The sequence below is a fragment of the Hyla sarda genome, chromosome 1, assembly GCF_029499605.1.
Source record: "Hyla sarda isolate aHylSar1 chromosome 1, aHylSar1.hap1, whole genome shotgun sequence".
Lineage (NCBI taxonomy): Eukaryota > Metazoa > Chordata > Amphibia > Anura > Hylidae > Hyla > Hyla sarda.
The window spans coordinates 332,423,036-332,442,286 of NC_079189.1; the positions used below are offsets into that span (position 1 = coordinate 332,423,036).

General features: G+C 40.4%; 1 protein-coding gene across 5 annotated transcripts in view; it reads left to right on the forward strand.

Annotated features, from left to right (window-relative positions):
- Positions 1–19,251, forward strand: part of CNTLN (centlein) — a 419,445-nt gene that overhangs the window by 355,001 nt on the left and 45,193 nt on the right. For all 5 annotated transcript variants that reach the window (XM_056552149.1, XM_056552148.1, XM_056552151.1 and 2 more), the window contains 3 exons: positions 3,959–4,085; positions 6,709–6,846; positions 8,683–8,868. In XM_056552149.1, coding sequence (XP_056408124.1) covers positions 3,959–4,085; positions 6,709–6,846; positions 8,683–8,868 — 451 coding nt within the window. The remainder of the gene's footprint in view (positions 1–3,958; positions 4,086–6,708; positions 6,847–8,682; positions 8,869–19,251) is intronic.

The window sequence follows — 19,251 nt, forward strand, 5'->3', positions numbered from 1 at the left end:
CCGCAGCACAAAATATGCTGCAGATCGGTGTTGTGTGGCCCTACCCTAAATCACCCCCCCCCTTCCCCATTTTTAAATAAAATAATGTAAACAAAAATAAACATATGTGCTTTTGCCGAGTGTGGAAATGTCTAAACTATTAAAATATGACATTGATGAAACAGCATGGTCATTGGCATGAACATAAAAAAATACAAAGTACCAGGATTGCTAATTTTTGGTCACTTTATATACCAGAAAAAAATGTATAAAAAGTTATCAAAAAGTCATATCAAAACAAAAATGGTACCGATGAAAACTACAGATCATGGTGCAAAAAATAAGCCCTTATACATCCTGCATACGGAAAAATAATAAAGTTAAAGGGGTCAGAAGAGGACAATTTCCTTATTTTTTCCTGTTAAACATAACATTTTTAGGTAGTAAATTAAAAGGAAATCTAAATTGGGTATCGCTATAAATGTATGGACTTACAGAATTAAGATAACGTGTTATTTTCACAGAGAAATATTGCCATTAGGCCAAAGTGATTTCACCTATAATTACAAATGTGTTCTATAAAGATTTGATGTATTTTAGCGGTTTTTGCTTTGGTTTTCCAAAATCGTTCTAAAAATTACACATTTTTACCATATTTTTCACAATTGCAGTACAGTCTCAGTTGTTTGCATGTTTGTGGGAAATCACAGGAAAAATTTAAGGAAATAAAAGAACAGCACGAATATCAATGTGTGAATACAGCTTTAGTGGAGGTACCGCATTTATCGGCGTATAACACGCATATTTTAGACTAAAATTTTTAGCTTAAAGTCTGTCTGTGTGTTATACACCGATAGAAGCCACTTTAGTTCAATGATTTCAAGCGGGCACTTTAAATCATTAAACTGTGGGGCCAGAGTCCTGCCGCCGCCACCTTATTCCGTCCCCTATCCCCCGTTTTATAGTTACATGTCACTGTCGCTGCCCGATTCCCTCCCCGACCTCCGGTTGCATGTCCCACCGATGCCCGATTCCCTCACCGTCCTCGGGTTGTATGTCCCGCCGATGCCCGATTCCCTCACCGTCCTCGGGTTGCATGTCCCACCGATGCCCGATTCCATCCTGGTGACCGCGCTCTTTATGGTCCTGCTGTGTCCTTATCTGTCACTGTGCGTCGCGCACTGACTGATGAGTGATGTCGCGTTGAGGACATCACTTGTGCGCGGCGCACAGTGACAGATAAGGACCATAAAGAGCGCGGTCCCCAGGATGGAATCGGGCATCGGCAGGACATGCAACCCGAGGACAGTGAGAGAATCGGGCATCGGCGGGCCATGCAACCAGAGGACAGTGAGGGAATCGGGCATCGGCGTGACAGTGAAATGTAACTATAAAAAGGGGGATAGGGGACGGAATCAGGCGGCGGCGGCCGGACTATGGCCCCACAGAAGCCGCCTCAGTTCAATGATTGAAAGTGCCCACTTTAAATCATTGAACTAAAGTGGCTTTTGCGGGGCCAGAAACAGTTTTATTGAGGTATACCCACTCACACACGCATCCTCATTTTAACAAGGATATTTGGTTAATAAAAACTTTTTTACCCAAATTTCCCTGGAAAAATGAGGGTGCATGTTATAGGCCGGTGCGTGGTATACCCTGATAAATACGGTATATAACCACTATATATCCTGATCCCATAAAGATAGCAGATAGAGATGGAAGCAGGTAGACGGGATCTGGCAGGTGATCATGTCCTCCTGTAGTCCACGGGGAATCAGAGTCTGACGTCCTGTTGGAACCATTAGGCACTGAAAGATTTGGAGAGTTAGGAATTGTATCACATGACCAAATAAGGGCTTGTTCACATGGCCGTCTGTCCCCGTTAATTCATGCCCATTCTGCAATCTGTTTAATACTTTTATATTCAACAAGAGAAATGAAAACTGCAGCAGCTCACCAAGTAAATGTCAGGCTTTTATTGAAGGCAGGTGCAAGTTCACTAGAGCGACATCCGTTTCACACTAATGGTGCTTCTTCTGGCTCGACTGACATTGTCTGTACTTCCCCAGGTTTTATACAGGTAGGCACAGTGACGTATGCCGCAGCAGAGGCGCTGAATGATGACATAATCATCCAAACCTTTTGCACCTTTTGTTTTTTGTAATGCCTTGTGTGTCCCTGCCGCAGTTTTCATTTCTCATGTTGAATATTCATGCATGTGTGGACTTTTACCGCTGAGCACCACCATAAAAGAGACTGTATAGAGTGACCGTGCTTAGCTCTTCGGAGAAAGGGACTTTTCATATGCTCCCTGTTATGACAGTGGTGCCAGTTGGATACCTTTCTATTGCTGGAGTGCGTTTAATACTTTTGCAAACTGCTGTAAAAGGATCCCATTGATGTCAATGGGATTTTTTTTTTACAGTCCTTTGTCACCCGTTTGCACAAGTTTGCTTTCTATTCGTTTTTTTTTTTTTTGTTTTTTTTTTTTTTGCCAGAGAAAAGACAGTGCATGCAGTATTTTTTTCTCAGTCAAAAAAAAAAAAAGCAGAACAAAAACGGACACAATAACATTTAAGTCTATGGGAAACGGATGAGCCTTTAATGTCATCCGTTTGCATCTGTTTTTTTAAAATACATTTTTGATCATTTTTTTTAACTTCTTTTCTTGTTTATTAACTGAACAATAACTGATCCAAACGGATAACATCTGTTTGCATGATTTTTTCAGTTTGTCTGTTTAAAAGAATGGTGAGTAAACCTCAATAACTGGAGAAAAGTGGGACAGAAGACAACGGCAATGTGAACATAGCCTTAGAATAATAAAACGCATTGATGCTGCTTCACTGAAATAAAATAAATATTGCTAAAGAACTATTGCTAAAATATTGCTAAAGAACTAGTGATATGCTGTGCGTTAATCTTATAGGCATTAAAAAAACAGAGCGCTTCTTTAAATTATTACTTACTATTTTATGTTTGTAATGTACTTCCCCTTTACACATGTAATTTTACAGCCATAAAATGAAGTGACATGTATAAGAAAAACCCCAATATCAAATATTTGTTTCAAATATGTTCAAAAACACTTAAAAATGATTATAATTTTTTTTAGCCCTGCCTTAAAAGGGTTGTTCTGGAATTAAAACATACTTTAAAATATGGCTAGGAGTGGTGTAAAAATAAGTCATACTCGCCACCACCCTCCTCCTCCTTCCCAGTTGCTGCTCGAATGCTCCTGGGCTCCGCTCATTTCCTCTTCATCCTTGCTCCTGTGACATGTTGTTCAAGCACCCTGCTCAGCCAATCAATAGCCACAGTGGTGTCCAACATGTCGCAGGGACAAGTGTAAACCATGAGTGTCAAAGAGGCAGCTGCAGGGGATCGGGGGAGATGAATATGACTACTTTTACATTTTTACGCCACCTCCAACCTTATTTTTGTTTCTGCATTCTCAGACAACCCCTTAAAAGTGTAGAAACACCTGAAAAGATATATTTATTTATTTTATTTAGTAATGCCTTGTAGCCCTTAGTGATGCCTTATTTTTTATTTTTATCAGAAAACATATGGCCTTGTATGGCTAAATGCATTAACAGACTACATTATTTAATAAGTTGCAGCCAGTATTTGTTCTCACAGTTTTAAAGGGAGATTCCCCTATAGTCTGGTACTGGAATGCCTTTGCAGCTTCCAATAATAGCATTATATTAGGAAATTGATAATTTAGCAGTTATCTTTATAATGCATGCACAGTTTGATTAGACAGTGCATATGCTAGTATGTAAGTTTAGTGTGTATGCAAGCCTTCTGATAGTACTGTCTTCTGTCTCCCTATTGTACATTGTGAGCCATTCATATAAGAGTGTACCCAGTTTTAGATGTCTTTAAATGTGTAAAACAACTTGCTGCATCTGCTTCTTTGGGAGAATGTATAAATCTGAATTGTATAGTAGTAATGTGGGTCTTCTCTCTCCAGGGTGGCTCGGATGGAAAGGGATGTCAACATGAAAAGGCATTTGATAGAGGATCTGAAAACACGTCTGAAAACCTACCAGGAAAACGAGAGACCGAGCAAAGAAATGTTGGAAAGTCTTGAAAGGAAGGTAATTCACTCTGTATATTTATTCCCTGAGCCCATTATTCACGAAATCACCTTGGAATGTGGTGCAGCGCATCACATCTGCAGCATAATAATACCCTAGAGACTGAATAACATCTTCCCACGACAGCCGTTACCTTGATAGAAAAATAACATGTAATAAGGCTCATAAAGGATCATAAAATGTTGCTTTAAGTACAGTCAGCTCAGAAACCGAAGGGTGAAGTGTGTTTGTTGTTGCGATTTGACATGCAGAATGGTGTTTTTTAACACAGAAACAGTAATTCACTTATTTACAAGTAGAAAAGGTACTTTACACTAAACTCTATTACTTTCTCCTTAGTTAAAACTTACATCATGCTTTACGAGGCAGCTGCATAGAGGCCTGAAGGCTGTTCTGTGGAGATTCTGTCATGGTTTTTTTTCTACTCTTTTTAATACATATATGAATGTTCAGATTTTGCAGAGCCGAATGTGTCATTTCAACTCTTTCTATTCTATACTGGGGTAACTCCAGACCCATTTTGAGCTCACATTATGGTTGCACATCCCAGCAAAAGCATGGGTTTAATGACTTTAATAGCATTTTGGAGATCTGTGATGCAGTTTGTTCATTTGGGCCATTAACCCCTTAACGACACAGGGCGTAAATGTATGTCCTGGTACTTAACGCACCAGGACGTGCATATACATCCTGTACATGACGCGAGCACAGGAGCTGTGTTCTCATCATGCACAGCAGGTCCTGCCGCACTGATATCCGCCATTAACCCCTCAGATGCTGTGATCAATACAGATCACAGCATCATATAATAGATATGCATACGGCACTGTGTATATGGAGAATTAGTGCAGTCTCTCTGGGCAACGCTCGCACTTATAGTGCTGTGGCGACAGTGGTGCTCTGGCTAATTGAAAGCGTTCATGAATCTCCAACAAAGTAAAAGATGAAATGATAGCCGGCACTCACCAGTCTTCTTAAATTCTTCTTTATTATACTCACATATGAGGTGGGTAGGGAACAGACGTGGGGGGGTTACATAGGAAACAAAGCTCTGTTTCGTGCAGCAGGTGCACTTCGTCCGGCCAATGGCGGAGTCTCTGTTGGAGACAGATCACATCATCTACAACAATGCAGTCGTCTGAATGGATGATCTGATCGCCCAAGGCATTGCCGCAGGGATCAGATTATCCAACCTGTTGGCCAGAGGTCACCTCACCTGCTCCAGCCATCATCCCGGGTCTTCTTCTCTGATCTAACATCAAGCAGACCAGAGAAGAAGATCGCCGATAATACTGATCATTGATATGCCTAAGTCCAAAATTGCAGTTTTTTTGTCACCTCACATTCCCAAAAAAAATTTATGAAAAGCATTTAAAAACTTACATATACACAAAAGTAATAACGATAAACACTACTGATCACAATGAAAAAAATTAGCCCTCATACAACCCCTGTATATGGAAAAATTATTAAGTTATAGGTCGTCAAAATAGAGTAATTTTAAACATACTTATTTGGTTAAAAAAGTTGGAGATTTTTTTTTTAAAGCAGTACAATAATAGAAAAGCATATAACATGGGTATCCTTTTAATAGCATTGACCCACAGAATAAAGAAAACATGTTATTTTTACTGTTAAATGTGCAGTGTAATTGCGATTTTTCTTTTCAGTTTCCCCACACAAATATTTTTTTGGTTGTGCCATACATTTTATGGTAAAATAATTGATGTCATTACAAAAGACAACTGGTCGCGCAAAAAAAAAACAAAAAAAAAAAACAAGCCCTCATATGGGTCTGTGGATGGAAATATAAAAGTTATGATTTGTTAGATGTTAGAAGTTGAGGAAGAGAAAAAAAAAATTTAAAATAAAATTGGTTGTGTCCTTAAGGTTAAATTTGTGGTTGAACCGGAATTTGCCACCTTAATGCGTCCATATTGCTGTTTTGTAAAACCAGTCTTAAGGTTTTTCTGCTGTAGTATGATAACTTCATATAGCATCATATACGCATAGTGAAGTATTCCATATTAATATGACACAAATGTAGCTCTGCTGCATCAATTAATATTTTTCTTTCATTCTAGCTAATGGTTTACAGATCATATGCTATAATAAATGTTGCCCGATGTGCTATATAACCCCTGGGTGACATTTTATAATCAGAAGCTTGTGTGTTCCCTTTTGCTCTAGGCCTATGGTCGGATATATGTATATATTTTTTTTTATTAACATTTGGTCTTTAACATGTTGTTGAACATTAATAAAACATTAAGATTCTATAATTTGCCAGGGGAGCAGACCTGAGGTGATTTATGAGTGATGTCAGGAGCCTCTGCCCAGTTTGCACTTTTATTGTCTGCGCATTTATAATATAGCACCTGTAATTAGACTCCAGATCTTACTACATAGAAGTGCGTGCCGACATGATGAAAAGATTTCCAGACATAAATATCATTTCTATCCCTTTTATGTTTTAACCTGACAGGGGGGCTAAGTTTACATTCATCGCCACTGTGCATAATTTTTCAGTCAGTTGCCCTACAAACCTTCTAGTTTTTCAGTTTATGACTTAATATGAAATATGGGAAATATCATCTAAACCTGCCTTATCATTATTTTCCAGCTAAAGACGATGACTGAAGAATGTTCTCAGAAGAAAGCATCAATTGATTCCTTAAAACAGAGGCTCGGTGTCATCAGCAAGGAAAAGACACAATATGAACAAATGTATTACAAATTAAGAGAGAACCTGGACAAAAAGGTATTGTAGCACACTTACATTCTTTTATGTGCCAGGGTTAAACTTAAAATTATAATTTTTACTTACAGGTTATCCTGTAATATATGGACAGCTTGAGTCTACCAGAATAGGAGCTGCTGATGTCCATCAGCAGGTGTTCTCTTTATGAGACAATCTGGCTAGTAAAGGTGATTCCAATAGTTTACAATGATACAAAGCAGTGGCTTTAAAGGAGTTATCCAGGAAAAAATGTATATACCTCAACTGGGTCCAGAAAGTTAAACAAATTTTGTAAGTTACTTCTATAAAAAAATCTTAATCCTTTCAGTACTAATGAGCGGCTAAAGTTGAGTTGTTCTTTTCTAAGTCCTCTCTGATGACACCTGTCTCGGGAACTGTTCAGAGTAGAAGCAAATCCCCATAGCAAACCTTTTCTACTCTTTGCAGTTCCCGAGACAAGTAGAGATGTCAGCAGAGAGCACTGTTGCCAGACAGAAAATAACAACTCAACTTCAGCAGATGGTATTTATTGTAAGGATTAAGATTTGTTAATAGAAGTAATTTACAAATCTGTTTAACTTTCTGGAGCCAGTTTATATAAAATAAAATAAAATTTCTTGGAATACCCCTTTAATCTCTTTGGGGGACATTTATCAAAACTTGTGCAGAGGAAAAGTTGACCAGTTGCCCATAGCAACCAATCAGATTGCTTTTTAAAAATAAAAGTGATCTGTTGATTGCTATGGGCAACTGGTAAACTTTTCCTTTGCATAGATTTTGATATATCTCTTCTCTTGTGTCAATGTCTAGGCTAGATGTGTCCGACTTTTGTAAGATGTAAAAATATGGGCATGGGACTAACAGTGTTGACCAGTCCTGAGGTGACATCCCATATGAACAAGATTGTATATAAGCATTTTAGCAAGCACCAATACAGCACAACCGTTGCCCTGTTTTTAGCTATACCACATTCACTCTTAATAACCCACCAGCATTGAAGCTTTTCTGCATAAAGCATCAGACTTTACAGTATAAGAAAGTGCTCCTCTGTTGTGAAACACTATAGGGGAGATTTATCATTGCCTTCCTGACATTTTATTGGCAGAAATTTGGCGCTTAATTAGTAGTTAGTTTTTGCGCAATTTCAAAATAGACAACTTGACTGTGACTTAAAGTGACTGTGAAATGCAGTGTTTCGTTCTTGACTATGCAGTGGACGAGATTTATTAACTGCATCTTTTCTTTAAACAAAAAAAAAAAGCGCAAAAATATTGGGCAAATGTTTAAAAAAATAAAAAATTTTAAAAAAAAAACACAAATTCATACCACCTCCACCTTGCCTTCCAGAAATGACATCCTACAGCTGTAGGTTCTGAGATCCTACAGCTGTAAGTTCTGTGGGGATTTTTTTTATTTCTGCAAAATGTATCGGTCTTTCTCCGTTTTGATAAATTTGTCGCACATAAGCCAAATACACAGCAAAAAAAAGGCTGTGAAGTGCCTGCACACAGACACATATTGCTAAATCTCCCCTATATGCAGTAAGCATCAAATCTTTCCCTAGTGGAAGCTGTAGGCATGCAAAATTAACCTTGTGACTATGCAAAAGAGTTGGAGCACTGTATGAAAAAAAAATGGAGCCACAAATATGAAATTTATTAGTACAAAATTTTGAACATAAAAATGACATCATGATAAAAGATAGACATGCTTTTAGAAGGGTTTGGACCCCCACCAATCAACTTGTTATCCCCTATGCTGTAGACAGAGGATGATTTAAATTGTGGGAATATAAGGTCATATATAACACAACTGTCGGCTAATTTCAAATTAATAACATGAGCCTATCCTGTGCAGAATGGAAAAGTCAATGACTTGGAAAGTAAGTTGACTGAAGCTGAACGTACAATGTCTGAACTGGAAAAGGCAGCTACACAACAACTGCACAACTTAGCAATGCAGAGTGAGCAAGCCTTGGAGATGTTACAGAGCAAACTCTTACATGGCAATAAAAGAATTGATGAGTTCAGCACATTTGTGAAGGTATGTTGTTTACATGCATTTAATTCAAGCTTTCTAAACTTCTGTACTTTTGCAGAAATTTCATCCGTTTGTTAGAAATGCTGTTACTAGAGTAAGCATTAATGAGATCCAATTTTTCCAAATTCACAATCGAATAAAGCAGAATTAGAATGACAAGTTAAATGTAACTATTTCTTAACTAGTTGCCAACCGCCTGTTGCCCTAAATAATCACTGTTATTTGAAAAATCTCCTGCTGCTCAAATCATCTTCTCTGAAATCAGTCTAGCTTTGTCCTGTGTTTGAGGGGGCAGCTCCACCCACCAGCTCTGGGAGAACTGAAAATTAAGAGGTGAAGCCTACAGAGAAGAAATCTTCTAAAAATGCTATGTACAAGTTATGTAATGACCAGAAATAGTGCTGCTCCTGAAATGACAGGTACTCTTTAAAGAGTAGCCCGTTCCAACCCCCCCCCTTCCCGCTATGGCACTAGCCCGTTGCTTCCCCCCCGCCCCGCATACCCCATTCCCTCATTACACTTGCAGTTACTGCAGAGGCCGTGCAGGGACAGAGGCGGCGGCGATGTGCGGGAGGAGTGGCCTCCCAGCCAGTGGCCGGGGAGCCAATGCGCTCGCTCCCGCCTGTCTGATTGACAGGCAGGGAGCGAGTGCAGCCTAACTGAAAAAGACAAGTGAGTACTCAGTCCTCAGTCTCCCACCTGTGCAAACAGGTATGTGATGGAGGAATGGATTCACTAGACGAAAATTATAAAATTTATTTGTACAAATATAGCCAATCCACAAACCGCAGGGCCCTACGGATGTGTAATGGGATTAGAATAAAATATTACATTCAGTAATGACTTCTGCCCATATTCAATCATGCAAAAACTCAATTTAAATAGTGTAAATAATAGCAAAAAATAAAAATAAATAAATAAATGAATAGATAAATAAATTTTAGCAAAAACGATTTTTGTTAAAATTTATTTATCTATTCATTTATTTATTTATTTTTATTTTTAATTTTTGCTATTATTTACACTATTTAAATTGAGTTTTTTGCATGATTGAATATGGGCAGAAGTCATTACTGAATGTAATATTTTATTCTAATCCCATTACACATCCGTAGGGCCCTGCGGTTTGTGGATTGGCTATATTTGTACAAATAAATTTTATAAATGTTATAATTTTCGTCTAGTGAATCCATTCCTCCATCATATACCTGTTTGCACAGGTGGGAGACTGAGGACTGAGTACTCTCTTGTCTTTTATATTGATACCATTTTTGCTTTTTTTTGGTGGAAAAGCATCTCAGTTAACCTCGTCCCCTGTTTTTTGTGAGCTGCACACAATCGATACTAACTGAAAAAGGACTGATTGCCACTCCAAAATCAGTCCTTTTTCAGTAGCCGGTTTTTAAATGTAAATTAAACCTTTTTAATGAAAAAAATAAAAATAAAAGTATATTAGAGATATGTTGTAGTACATAAGTACTACAACAGATCAAAAAATAAAGTTGGTGACAGTGCCCATTTAAAGCATCTTTGACGAGTTTAATGTCTGCCCAATGATCATGCCACTGCAAGTGAGGAGAGCCAGCTCTTGGTGACAGAGATTTCCAGAGACATGGCAGGGATGATATAGTACTGTCCCTGCTTTCCCCAATCACTGTATACACAGTGCTTAACCCTTGAAGACACAGCGTGTAAATGTACACCCTGGAGCTTTAAATGATTATGTTATCGCTTCATAGTGCCGAGTGACTGCTACTATCAGTACCCAGACACTTACCACTAATGATTGGGAATGGTGATCCTGTCACTTCCCGTGATTAACCCTTTAGACTCTGATCAATGGCGATCATGGCATCTAAAGTATTAAGTCACAGATGCCAGCAAGCTCAAGGAGCGCATAGGACCCCTGCAATGTGATTGCAGGGTCTGATGAGCTTAAAGTGTTCCCTTACCTGCCCTCAGCCGTTGGGTCATTGCTCTGGGGATGCAGCCTGGCAGGTTCCAAAATAGTTTCCAAAATAGTATGCCATGTGGGTTATTTAATTTATTTTTCTTTTTTGCGGTTCTGGCACCATAAGGGCTTCCTAAATGTGACATGCCCCCCCACCCCAAAAAAAAACAAAAAACATTTCAGCTAAATTGTCTCTCCAAAAGCCAAATGTGGCTCCTTCTCTTCTTAGCGTTGCAGTGCACCTGCAGAGCATTTTATGTCCACACATGGGGTATTTCCATACTCCAAGGAAATGGTGTTACAAATTTTGGGGGGCATTTTCTTCCATTACCCCTTGTAAAAATTGTAAATTTTGGGGGGGGGATTTTTGTGAAAATTTTTTTTTTTTCCATTTACACAACCGACATTACTGAAAAGTCATCAAACACCTGTGGGGTGTTAAGGCTCATTGTACCCCTTGTTACTTGCCTTGAGGGGTGTAGTTTCCAAAATAGTATGCCATGTGGGGTATTTTGTTTAGTTTTTTTGCTGTTCTGGCATCATAGGGGCTTCCTAAATGTGACATGCCCCCCCCCCCCCCCAAAACCATTTCAGCAAAATTCGTTCTCCAAAATCCCATTGTCGCTCCTTCTCTTCTGAGCCCTCTAGTGCACCCACAGAGCACTTTACATCCACATATGAGGTATTTCCTTACTCGAGAGAAATTGAGTTACAAATTTTGGGGGGCTTTTTCTCCTTTTACCTTGTAAAATTTAAAAAACTGGGTCTACAAGAACATGAGTGTAAAAAATTTTGATTTTTCTCCTTCACTTTGCTGCTATTCCTGTGAAATACCTAAAGGGTTAACACACTTACTGAATGTCATTTTGAATACTTTGAGGGGTGCAGTTTTTATAATGGGGTCATTTGTGGGGTATTTCTAATATGAAGGCTCCTAAAATCCACTTCAAAACTGAACTGGTCCCTGAAAAATTCTTATTTTGAAAATGTATTGAAAAGTTGGAAAATTGCTGCTGAACTTTGAAGCCCTCTGATGTCTTCCAAAAGTAAAGACATGTCGACTTTATGATGCAAACGTAGACGTAACGTAGATATATTGTATATGTGAATCAATATATAATTTATTTGGAAAATCTATGTTCCTTACAAGCAGAGAGCATCAAAGTTAGAAAAATTCAATAGTGACATAGTTCATAAGGTCGAAAAAAGACCAAAGCCCATCAAGTTCAACCTATAACCCTAATGAGTCCCTACTGAGTTGATCCAGAGGAATGGAAAAACTCGAGGTTAGGGCTGGGCAGTATACCGGTTCATACCGAATACCAAAATTTTTGTGCTGTCCAGGCATGCTGGGAGTTGTAGTTTTGCAACATCTGGAGGTCCGCAGGATGAAGACCCCTGCTCCATACTGTGCAGTATCCCTATGCCCGAGCTGCAAAAAATAAACAAAATAAACTTTAACTCACCTCCCGTTGGTCCGGTACCGGCCTCACCTGCTTCATGGGGACGGGAACATCAGACAGCCATGAGCCTATCACCGGCCGCAGCAATGTTCCGCCTCGGCCGGTGATAGGCTGAGCCCACTGTCATGTAAGAAGCCGGCCAGAGCTCCTTACATGACCGTGGACTTAGCCCATTACCGGGACGGAACATCGACGGACTTCCACAGTCTCACTGCTTTTACAGTAAAGAACCCCCGTCTGTGATGGTGTAGAAACCTCCTTTCCTCTAAACATAGAGGTTGATCCCTTGTTATAGATACAGTCCTGGGTATAAATAGATCATGGGAGAGATCTCTGTATAGTCCCCTGATATATTTATACATAGTTATTTGGTCTCCCCTAAGCCGCCTTTTTTCTAAACTAAATAACCCTAATACCTATAATCTTTCTGGGTACTGTAGTCCTCCCATTCCCCATATTACCCTGGTTGCCCATCTTTGAACCCTCTTGAGTTCCACCATATCTTTCTTGTACACTGGTGCCCAGTACTGTACACAGTATTCTATGTGTTGTCTGACTAGTGATTTGTACAGTGGTAGAATTATTTTCTTGTCGTGGGCATCTCTGCCCCTATTGATGCACCCCATGATTTTATTTGCCTTGGCAGCAGCTGCCCAACACTGGTCACTACAGCTAAATTTACTATTAACTAAGACTCCCAAGTCCTTTTCCACATCAGTCGTCCCAAGTGTTCTCCCATTTAATGCATAATCCTAGCCCGGATTTTTCTTCCCCATGTGCATTACCTTACATTTATCAGTGTTGAACCTCATCTGCCACTTCCCAGCCCAAACCTCCAACCTATCCAGATCCATTTGTAACAGTGCCCTGTCCTCTATTGTGTTTACCGCTTTACAGAGTTTAGTATCATCTGCAAGATTGCTACTTTACTATTCAACCCCTCTACAAGGTCATTAATGAATATATTAAATAGAACAGGACCCAGGAGGGACTCCTGTGGTACTCCACTAGTAATAGTCACCCAATCAGAATAAGTACCATTAATAACCACCCTCTGTTTCCTATCATTGAGCCAGTTACTTACCCACTTACACACATTCTCCTCCAGTCCAATCCTCCTCATTTTATGCACCAACCTTTTATGTGGCACCGTATCAAAATCTTTGGAAAAAGATACACGAAATCCAGCGATTGCCCCTGGTCCAGTCTGGAACTCACCTCCTCATAAAAGCTGATCAGGTTAGTTTGACAGGACCGATCCCTCATAAAGCCATGCTTATGTGGAGTCATACATTTATTTTTATCAAGATACTTCAAAATAGCATCTCTTAGAAAACCCTCAAACAATTTAAATACAACGGTGGTTAAATTAACAGGCCTATAATTCCTAGGGTCACCATTTGACCCCTTTTTAAATATTGGTACCACATTTGCCAAGCGTCAGTCCTGTGGAACAGTCCCTGTTACTATAGAGTCCCTGAATATTAAAAATAGGGGTCTGTCTATTGATGCAAGTATCGACGAAAAGTTACCACTATGTTAAAGTAGAATATGTTAAACTACATCTCAGAATCAGAATGATTAGGAAAAGCATCCCACAGTTATTAATGCATAAAGTGACAGTGGTCAGATGTGCAAAACATGCTCGGGTCCATAACCCCTTAACGACGCAGGACGTAAATGTACGTCCTGCTGAGCTTGTACTTAATGCACCAGGATGTACATTTACATCCTATGCATAACCGCGAGCATCGGAGCGATGCTCGCGTCATGCGTGGCAGGTCCTGGCTGCTGATAGCAGCCAGGGAGCCGTCCGTAATGGCAGAAATCTGCGATTGTGCGGATGTCCGCCATTAACCCCTCAGATGTCGTGATCAATACAGATCACGGCATCTGCACCATTGCGGACACTAAAACGGATGATCTGATCGCAGTGCTGCGGAGGCAATCCGATCATCCAGCATGGCAGCCAGAGGTCCCCTCACCTGCCTCCTCTGCCTTCCAAGGGTCTTCTGCTCAGGTCTGCGATCGAGCAGACCAGAGCAGAAGATGACCGATAATACTGATCAGTGCTATGTCCTATGCATAGCACTGAACAGTATTAGCAATCAAATGTTTGCTATAAATAGTCCCCTATGGGGACTATTAAAGTGTAAAAATAAAAGTAAAAAAAGTGAAAAACCCACTCCCCCAATAATAACGTAAATTGTCCCATTTTCCCAATTTCACCTCCAAAAAGTGTAAAAAAAAAAAAAAAAAAAATATATATATATATATATATATATATATATATATATTATATACATATTTGGTATCGCCGTGTGCGTAAATATCCCAACTATTAAAAAAAAAATGTTAATGATACCGTACGGTGAATGGCGTGAACTTAAAAAAAAGTCCAAAATAGCTGCTTTTTATAACCTTTTATTCCAAAGTATTAAAGGTTTTATATAAGCAAATATGGTATCAATAAAAAGTACAGATCACGGTGCAAACAATTTGCCCTCATACCGCCGCTTATACGGAAAAATGAAAAAGTTATAGGTCTTCAAAATAAGGGGATTTTAAACGTACTAATTTGGTTAAACAGTTTGCGATTTTTTTTAGGCGCAACAGTAATAGAAAAGTATGTTATCATGGGTATCATTTTAACGATATTGACCCAAAGAATAAAGAACACATGTTATTTTTACTGTAAATTGTACGGTGTGAAAACGAAACCTTACAAATTAGCAAAATTGCAGTTTTCTTTTTAATTTCCCCACACAAATAGTATTTTTTTGGTTGCCCCATACATTTTATGGTAAAGTGAGTGATGGCATTACAACGGACAACTCGCGCAAAAAACAAGCCTAGTCCTGTGGTTTTTAACCTTGTTGGAGGTACTGAACCCCACCAGTTTCCTATGCGCATTCACCGAACCCCTCTTAATTGGAAAAATAAAATATGATTTTTTCAAAACCAAAACATAGGAGGTATATATTTATACATAGGTGCATAAAATGAACAAAACCATTAAAGAACAAAACCATTAAGACACATTAGGTGCAGGCAGTGTTCCCCCACACATTAGGCGCAGGCAGTGTTCCCCCACACATTAGGCGCAGGCAGTGTTCCCCCACACATTAGGCACAGGCAGTGTTCCCCCACATTAGGCAGGCAGGTTTCCCCCACATTAGGCAGGCCAGTGGTCTTCAACCTGCGGACCTCCAGATGTTGCAAAACTACCAACTCCCAGCATGCCCGGACAGCCAACGGCTGTCCGGGCATGCTGGTAGTTGTAGTTTTGCAACATCTGGAGGTCCACAGGTTGAAGACCACTGATGTAGGCAGTGTTCCACCAGAGACATACAGCCTCCAGCCATATACAATGTATGGCTGGAGGCTGTATGCCTGTGTACTGCCCACTTCAGTGCTCCCCTATAGCAGCAGGTCTCGGGACTGGTGGTCAGAGTACCGAAGATGACGTGCTGCTGGTCACTTACCAATCTGGCATGCACTCGTCTTCCTCCTTCTTTATCCTCCGGTCCTCAGCGCCTTCGTTTCCATGGGCGCACGTACGGGACTTCAGTGACGTTCCGGCGTGCCCTATGTCCCGGCGGCCCAGCGTTTTTAAACTTAACGCGGAGCCGCAGGGAGTTAGTGATGGGGGGGGGGGGGATTACCCCATTGCTACAGGACGGCCAAACACCGGCTCCCAGGTTAAGAACCACTGTACTAGTCTGTGGATGAAAATATAAAAGAGTTATGATTTTTTGAAGGCGAGGAGGAAAAAACAAAACCATAAAAATTTAATTGTCCTTAAAGGGGTACTCTGCCCCTAGACATCTTATCCCCTATCCTTTGGATAGGGGATAAGATGTCAGATCGCTGCGGTCCCGCTGGTGAGGACCCCCGGGATTGCCGCTGCAGCACCTCGCTGTCATTACTGCACAGAGTGAGTTCGCTCTGCACGTAATGACGGGCAGTACAGGGGCCGGAGCGTCGTTACGTCACGGCCCCGCCCCCGGTCGGTGACTTCACTCTGCACTCAGCCTATCAGCTGATAGCCTGAGCGCAGAGTGAAGTCACCGACCCGCAGGAAGTGGAAGAGACCGGGAACGGAGAACGGGACGGCGATATCGGAACAACAGGGGATCGTAGGCAGGTAAGTGAAAGTTTATTATGTATAGTTTTACAGCCCAGGCACAGCAGGGGTTAAAAGTTTTAGCTTAGAGAACTCCTTTAATGCAGTGATTGTTCAGTGTAGATGGCATGAGGGAGGAAGAAGAGGGTTTTTTGATGCACTAGGTTTAAAGAGTGCTATTTGTGAAAAAGGAAAGAAACAGCTGTGCAGCAAGCAAGGGGTTACAAAGTAATAAGCTGCTAATGAGAATTATGTTGACTGCCAGCAGAGTAAAGGAATATTACATCCAAGAGGGAGCACTGTGTACAGACATAGGTAGGAATGATACTATTTCCCCAAGGAACAGCTGCTCAGAACTTTGGTGAGAAATAAAATGGAAGCCTTGATTTTACCTTCCAAGCACAGTGTAAATCCTCTCGAAGATGCAAATAAGCTCTCAGATTTTAGGTACACAGCCCAGACTTTCTTTCTCTGTGATGCACATAGCACTAACTAAGCTGGTCTCTCTGTTTCTAAAGAAGGGCTTAGCCTAATAGCAGTTAATGGATGGTAAATTAAGTGGTTTTCAAATATGTCAGGATTTTTATGGACTATCAAATGGAGGGACATTGTTTGAAACAACAATAATCATTTAAAGGCATTAAATGGGTTATGCACCATAAGGTGATTTTAGTACATACCTGGCAGACAGTAATGGACATGCTTAGGAAGGATCTGCGCTTGTCATGGGGCAAAATGGCTATGTTGTGAGATTATCATTACACTGTGACTAGCTTTTTGTAAACTAGTATTTCCTGTTTGACACCCTGAATCTGATAATCTGATAAAAATTGTGAGAAAACCGTCACACACAGGTACAGTCACTATATTATGAACTACACTAACTTTACAGCCCCTGTAGCATAGTCAAATAAAAAAAAAAATCCTGGAATACCCCTTTAACCTCTTAAGGACGCAGGGTGTAAGCCCTGCGCCCGGTCCTGGTATATAACACGCGCTATTAACCCTTTAGACTCGGCGTTCAAAGTTGATCGCCACGTCTAAAATGAAAGTAAAAGCTTCCTGGCACCTCAGTCGGGCTGATCGGGACCATTGCGGTGAAATTGCGATGTCCCGATCAGCTAGAAATCGAGCAGAGGTCACTTTACCTGCCTCCGTCGCGTTCGATCGGCGATTGCTCCAAGCCTGAAATCCAGGCTTGAGCATTCAACCACCGATAACACTGATATTTGCCGTGTCAATGCACGGCAATGATCTGTGTATGAGATCAGTTTGTTCAGTGTAATAGCCACTAGTGGGGGCTATAACACTGGAAAAAAATAGTGTGGGAAAAAAAAGTTAATAAAGATCATTTAACCCCTTCCCTTATAAAAATAAGAATCACCACCCTTTTCCCATCTAAAAAAAAAAACTGTGTAAATAAAAATAAACATGTGGTATCGCCGTGTGCGGAAATGTCTTAACTATAAAAGTATATCATAAATTAAACTGCAAGGTCAGTGGCGTACGCACAAAAAAATTCCAAAGTCCAAAATAGCGTATTTTTGGTCACTTTTTATATAATGAAAAAATTAATAAAAAGCAATCAAAAAGTCTGATCAATATAAAAATGGTACTGCTAAAAACTTCAGATCACGGTGCACAAAACCATAACGCCCCGTATGTGGAAAAATAAAAAAGTTACAGGGGTCAGAATATGACAATTTTAAACATATACATTTTCCTGCATGTAGTTATGATTGATTTTTTTTTTAGACTTACAACAAAATCAAACCTATATAAGTAGGGTATCATTTTAACCGTATGGAGCTACGGAATAAAGATAAGGTGTCTTTTACCAAAAAATGCACTGCGTAGAAACGGAAGCCCCAAAAATTTGAAGTGGCATCTTCAATTTTGTCGCACAATAAAAAAAATTTCCGCTTCGCCGTGGATATATTGGTAAAATGACTAATATCAATGCAAAGTAAAATTGGTGCTGCAAAAAATAAGTCATAATATGGAATTTTAGGTGCAAAACTGAAACATTTATGATTTTTAGATGGTGATGAGGTAAAAATTAAAATGGAAAAACCATGCGCCCATAAGGTTAAGGAGATGTCTCAAACTTAATATTACAGAAAAATGTATCCCCTATCTGCTCTTGGGGCTCTCCCCTAGAGATGTATGGAGGGGGTGTGGCGGCTCCTGCTTCGAGCGGGGGTAATGAGGTGCCCTTCCCATGGAGAGCTGGGGCCTCCGTACAGGAGATTGCGTGGGGCCCCAGCAGTCGGACCCCCTGCAATCTAAAACTTATCCCCTGTCCTGCGGAAAGGAGATACGTTTTTCTGTAATTTTAAGTATGAGACATCTCCTTTTAAGGTTACAAATTGTCTTTATATGTTTTAACCCCTTAAGGACCAAGGACGTATGAGTACGTCCTTGGTACCGCTCCCGTGATATAACGCAGGGTCCCACGGTGACCCCGCATCATATCACGGCGGGCCCGGCGTCAAAGTGAAGCCGGGACCTGCCGCTAATAGCGCGCAGCACTGATCTCGGTGCCGCGCGCTATTAACCCTTTAGCCGCGCGCTCAAAGCTGAGCCACACGGTTAAAAGTGAAAGTAAAAACTGTCGGTTAGCCCCGTGGGCTGTTCGGGATAGCCGCGGTGAAATCGCGGCATCCCGAACAGCTTACAGGACAGCCGGAGGGTCCCTACCTGCCTCCTCGCTGTCGGATCGCCGAATGACTGCTCAGTGCCTGAGATCCAGGCATGAGCAGTCAAGCGGCAGAATCATCGATCACTGGTTTCCTATGAGAAACCAGTGATCAATGTGAAAGATCAGTGTGTGCAGTGTTATAGGT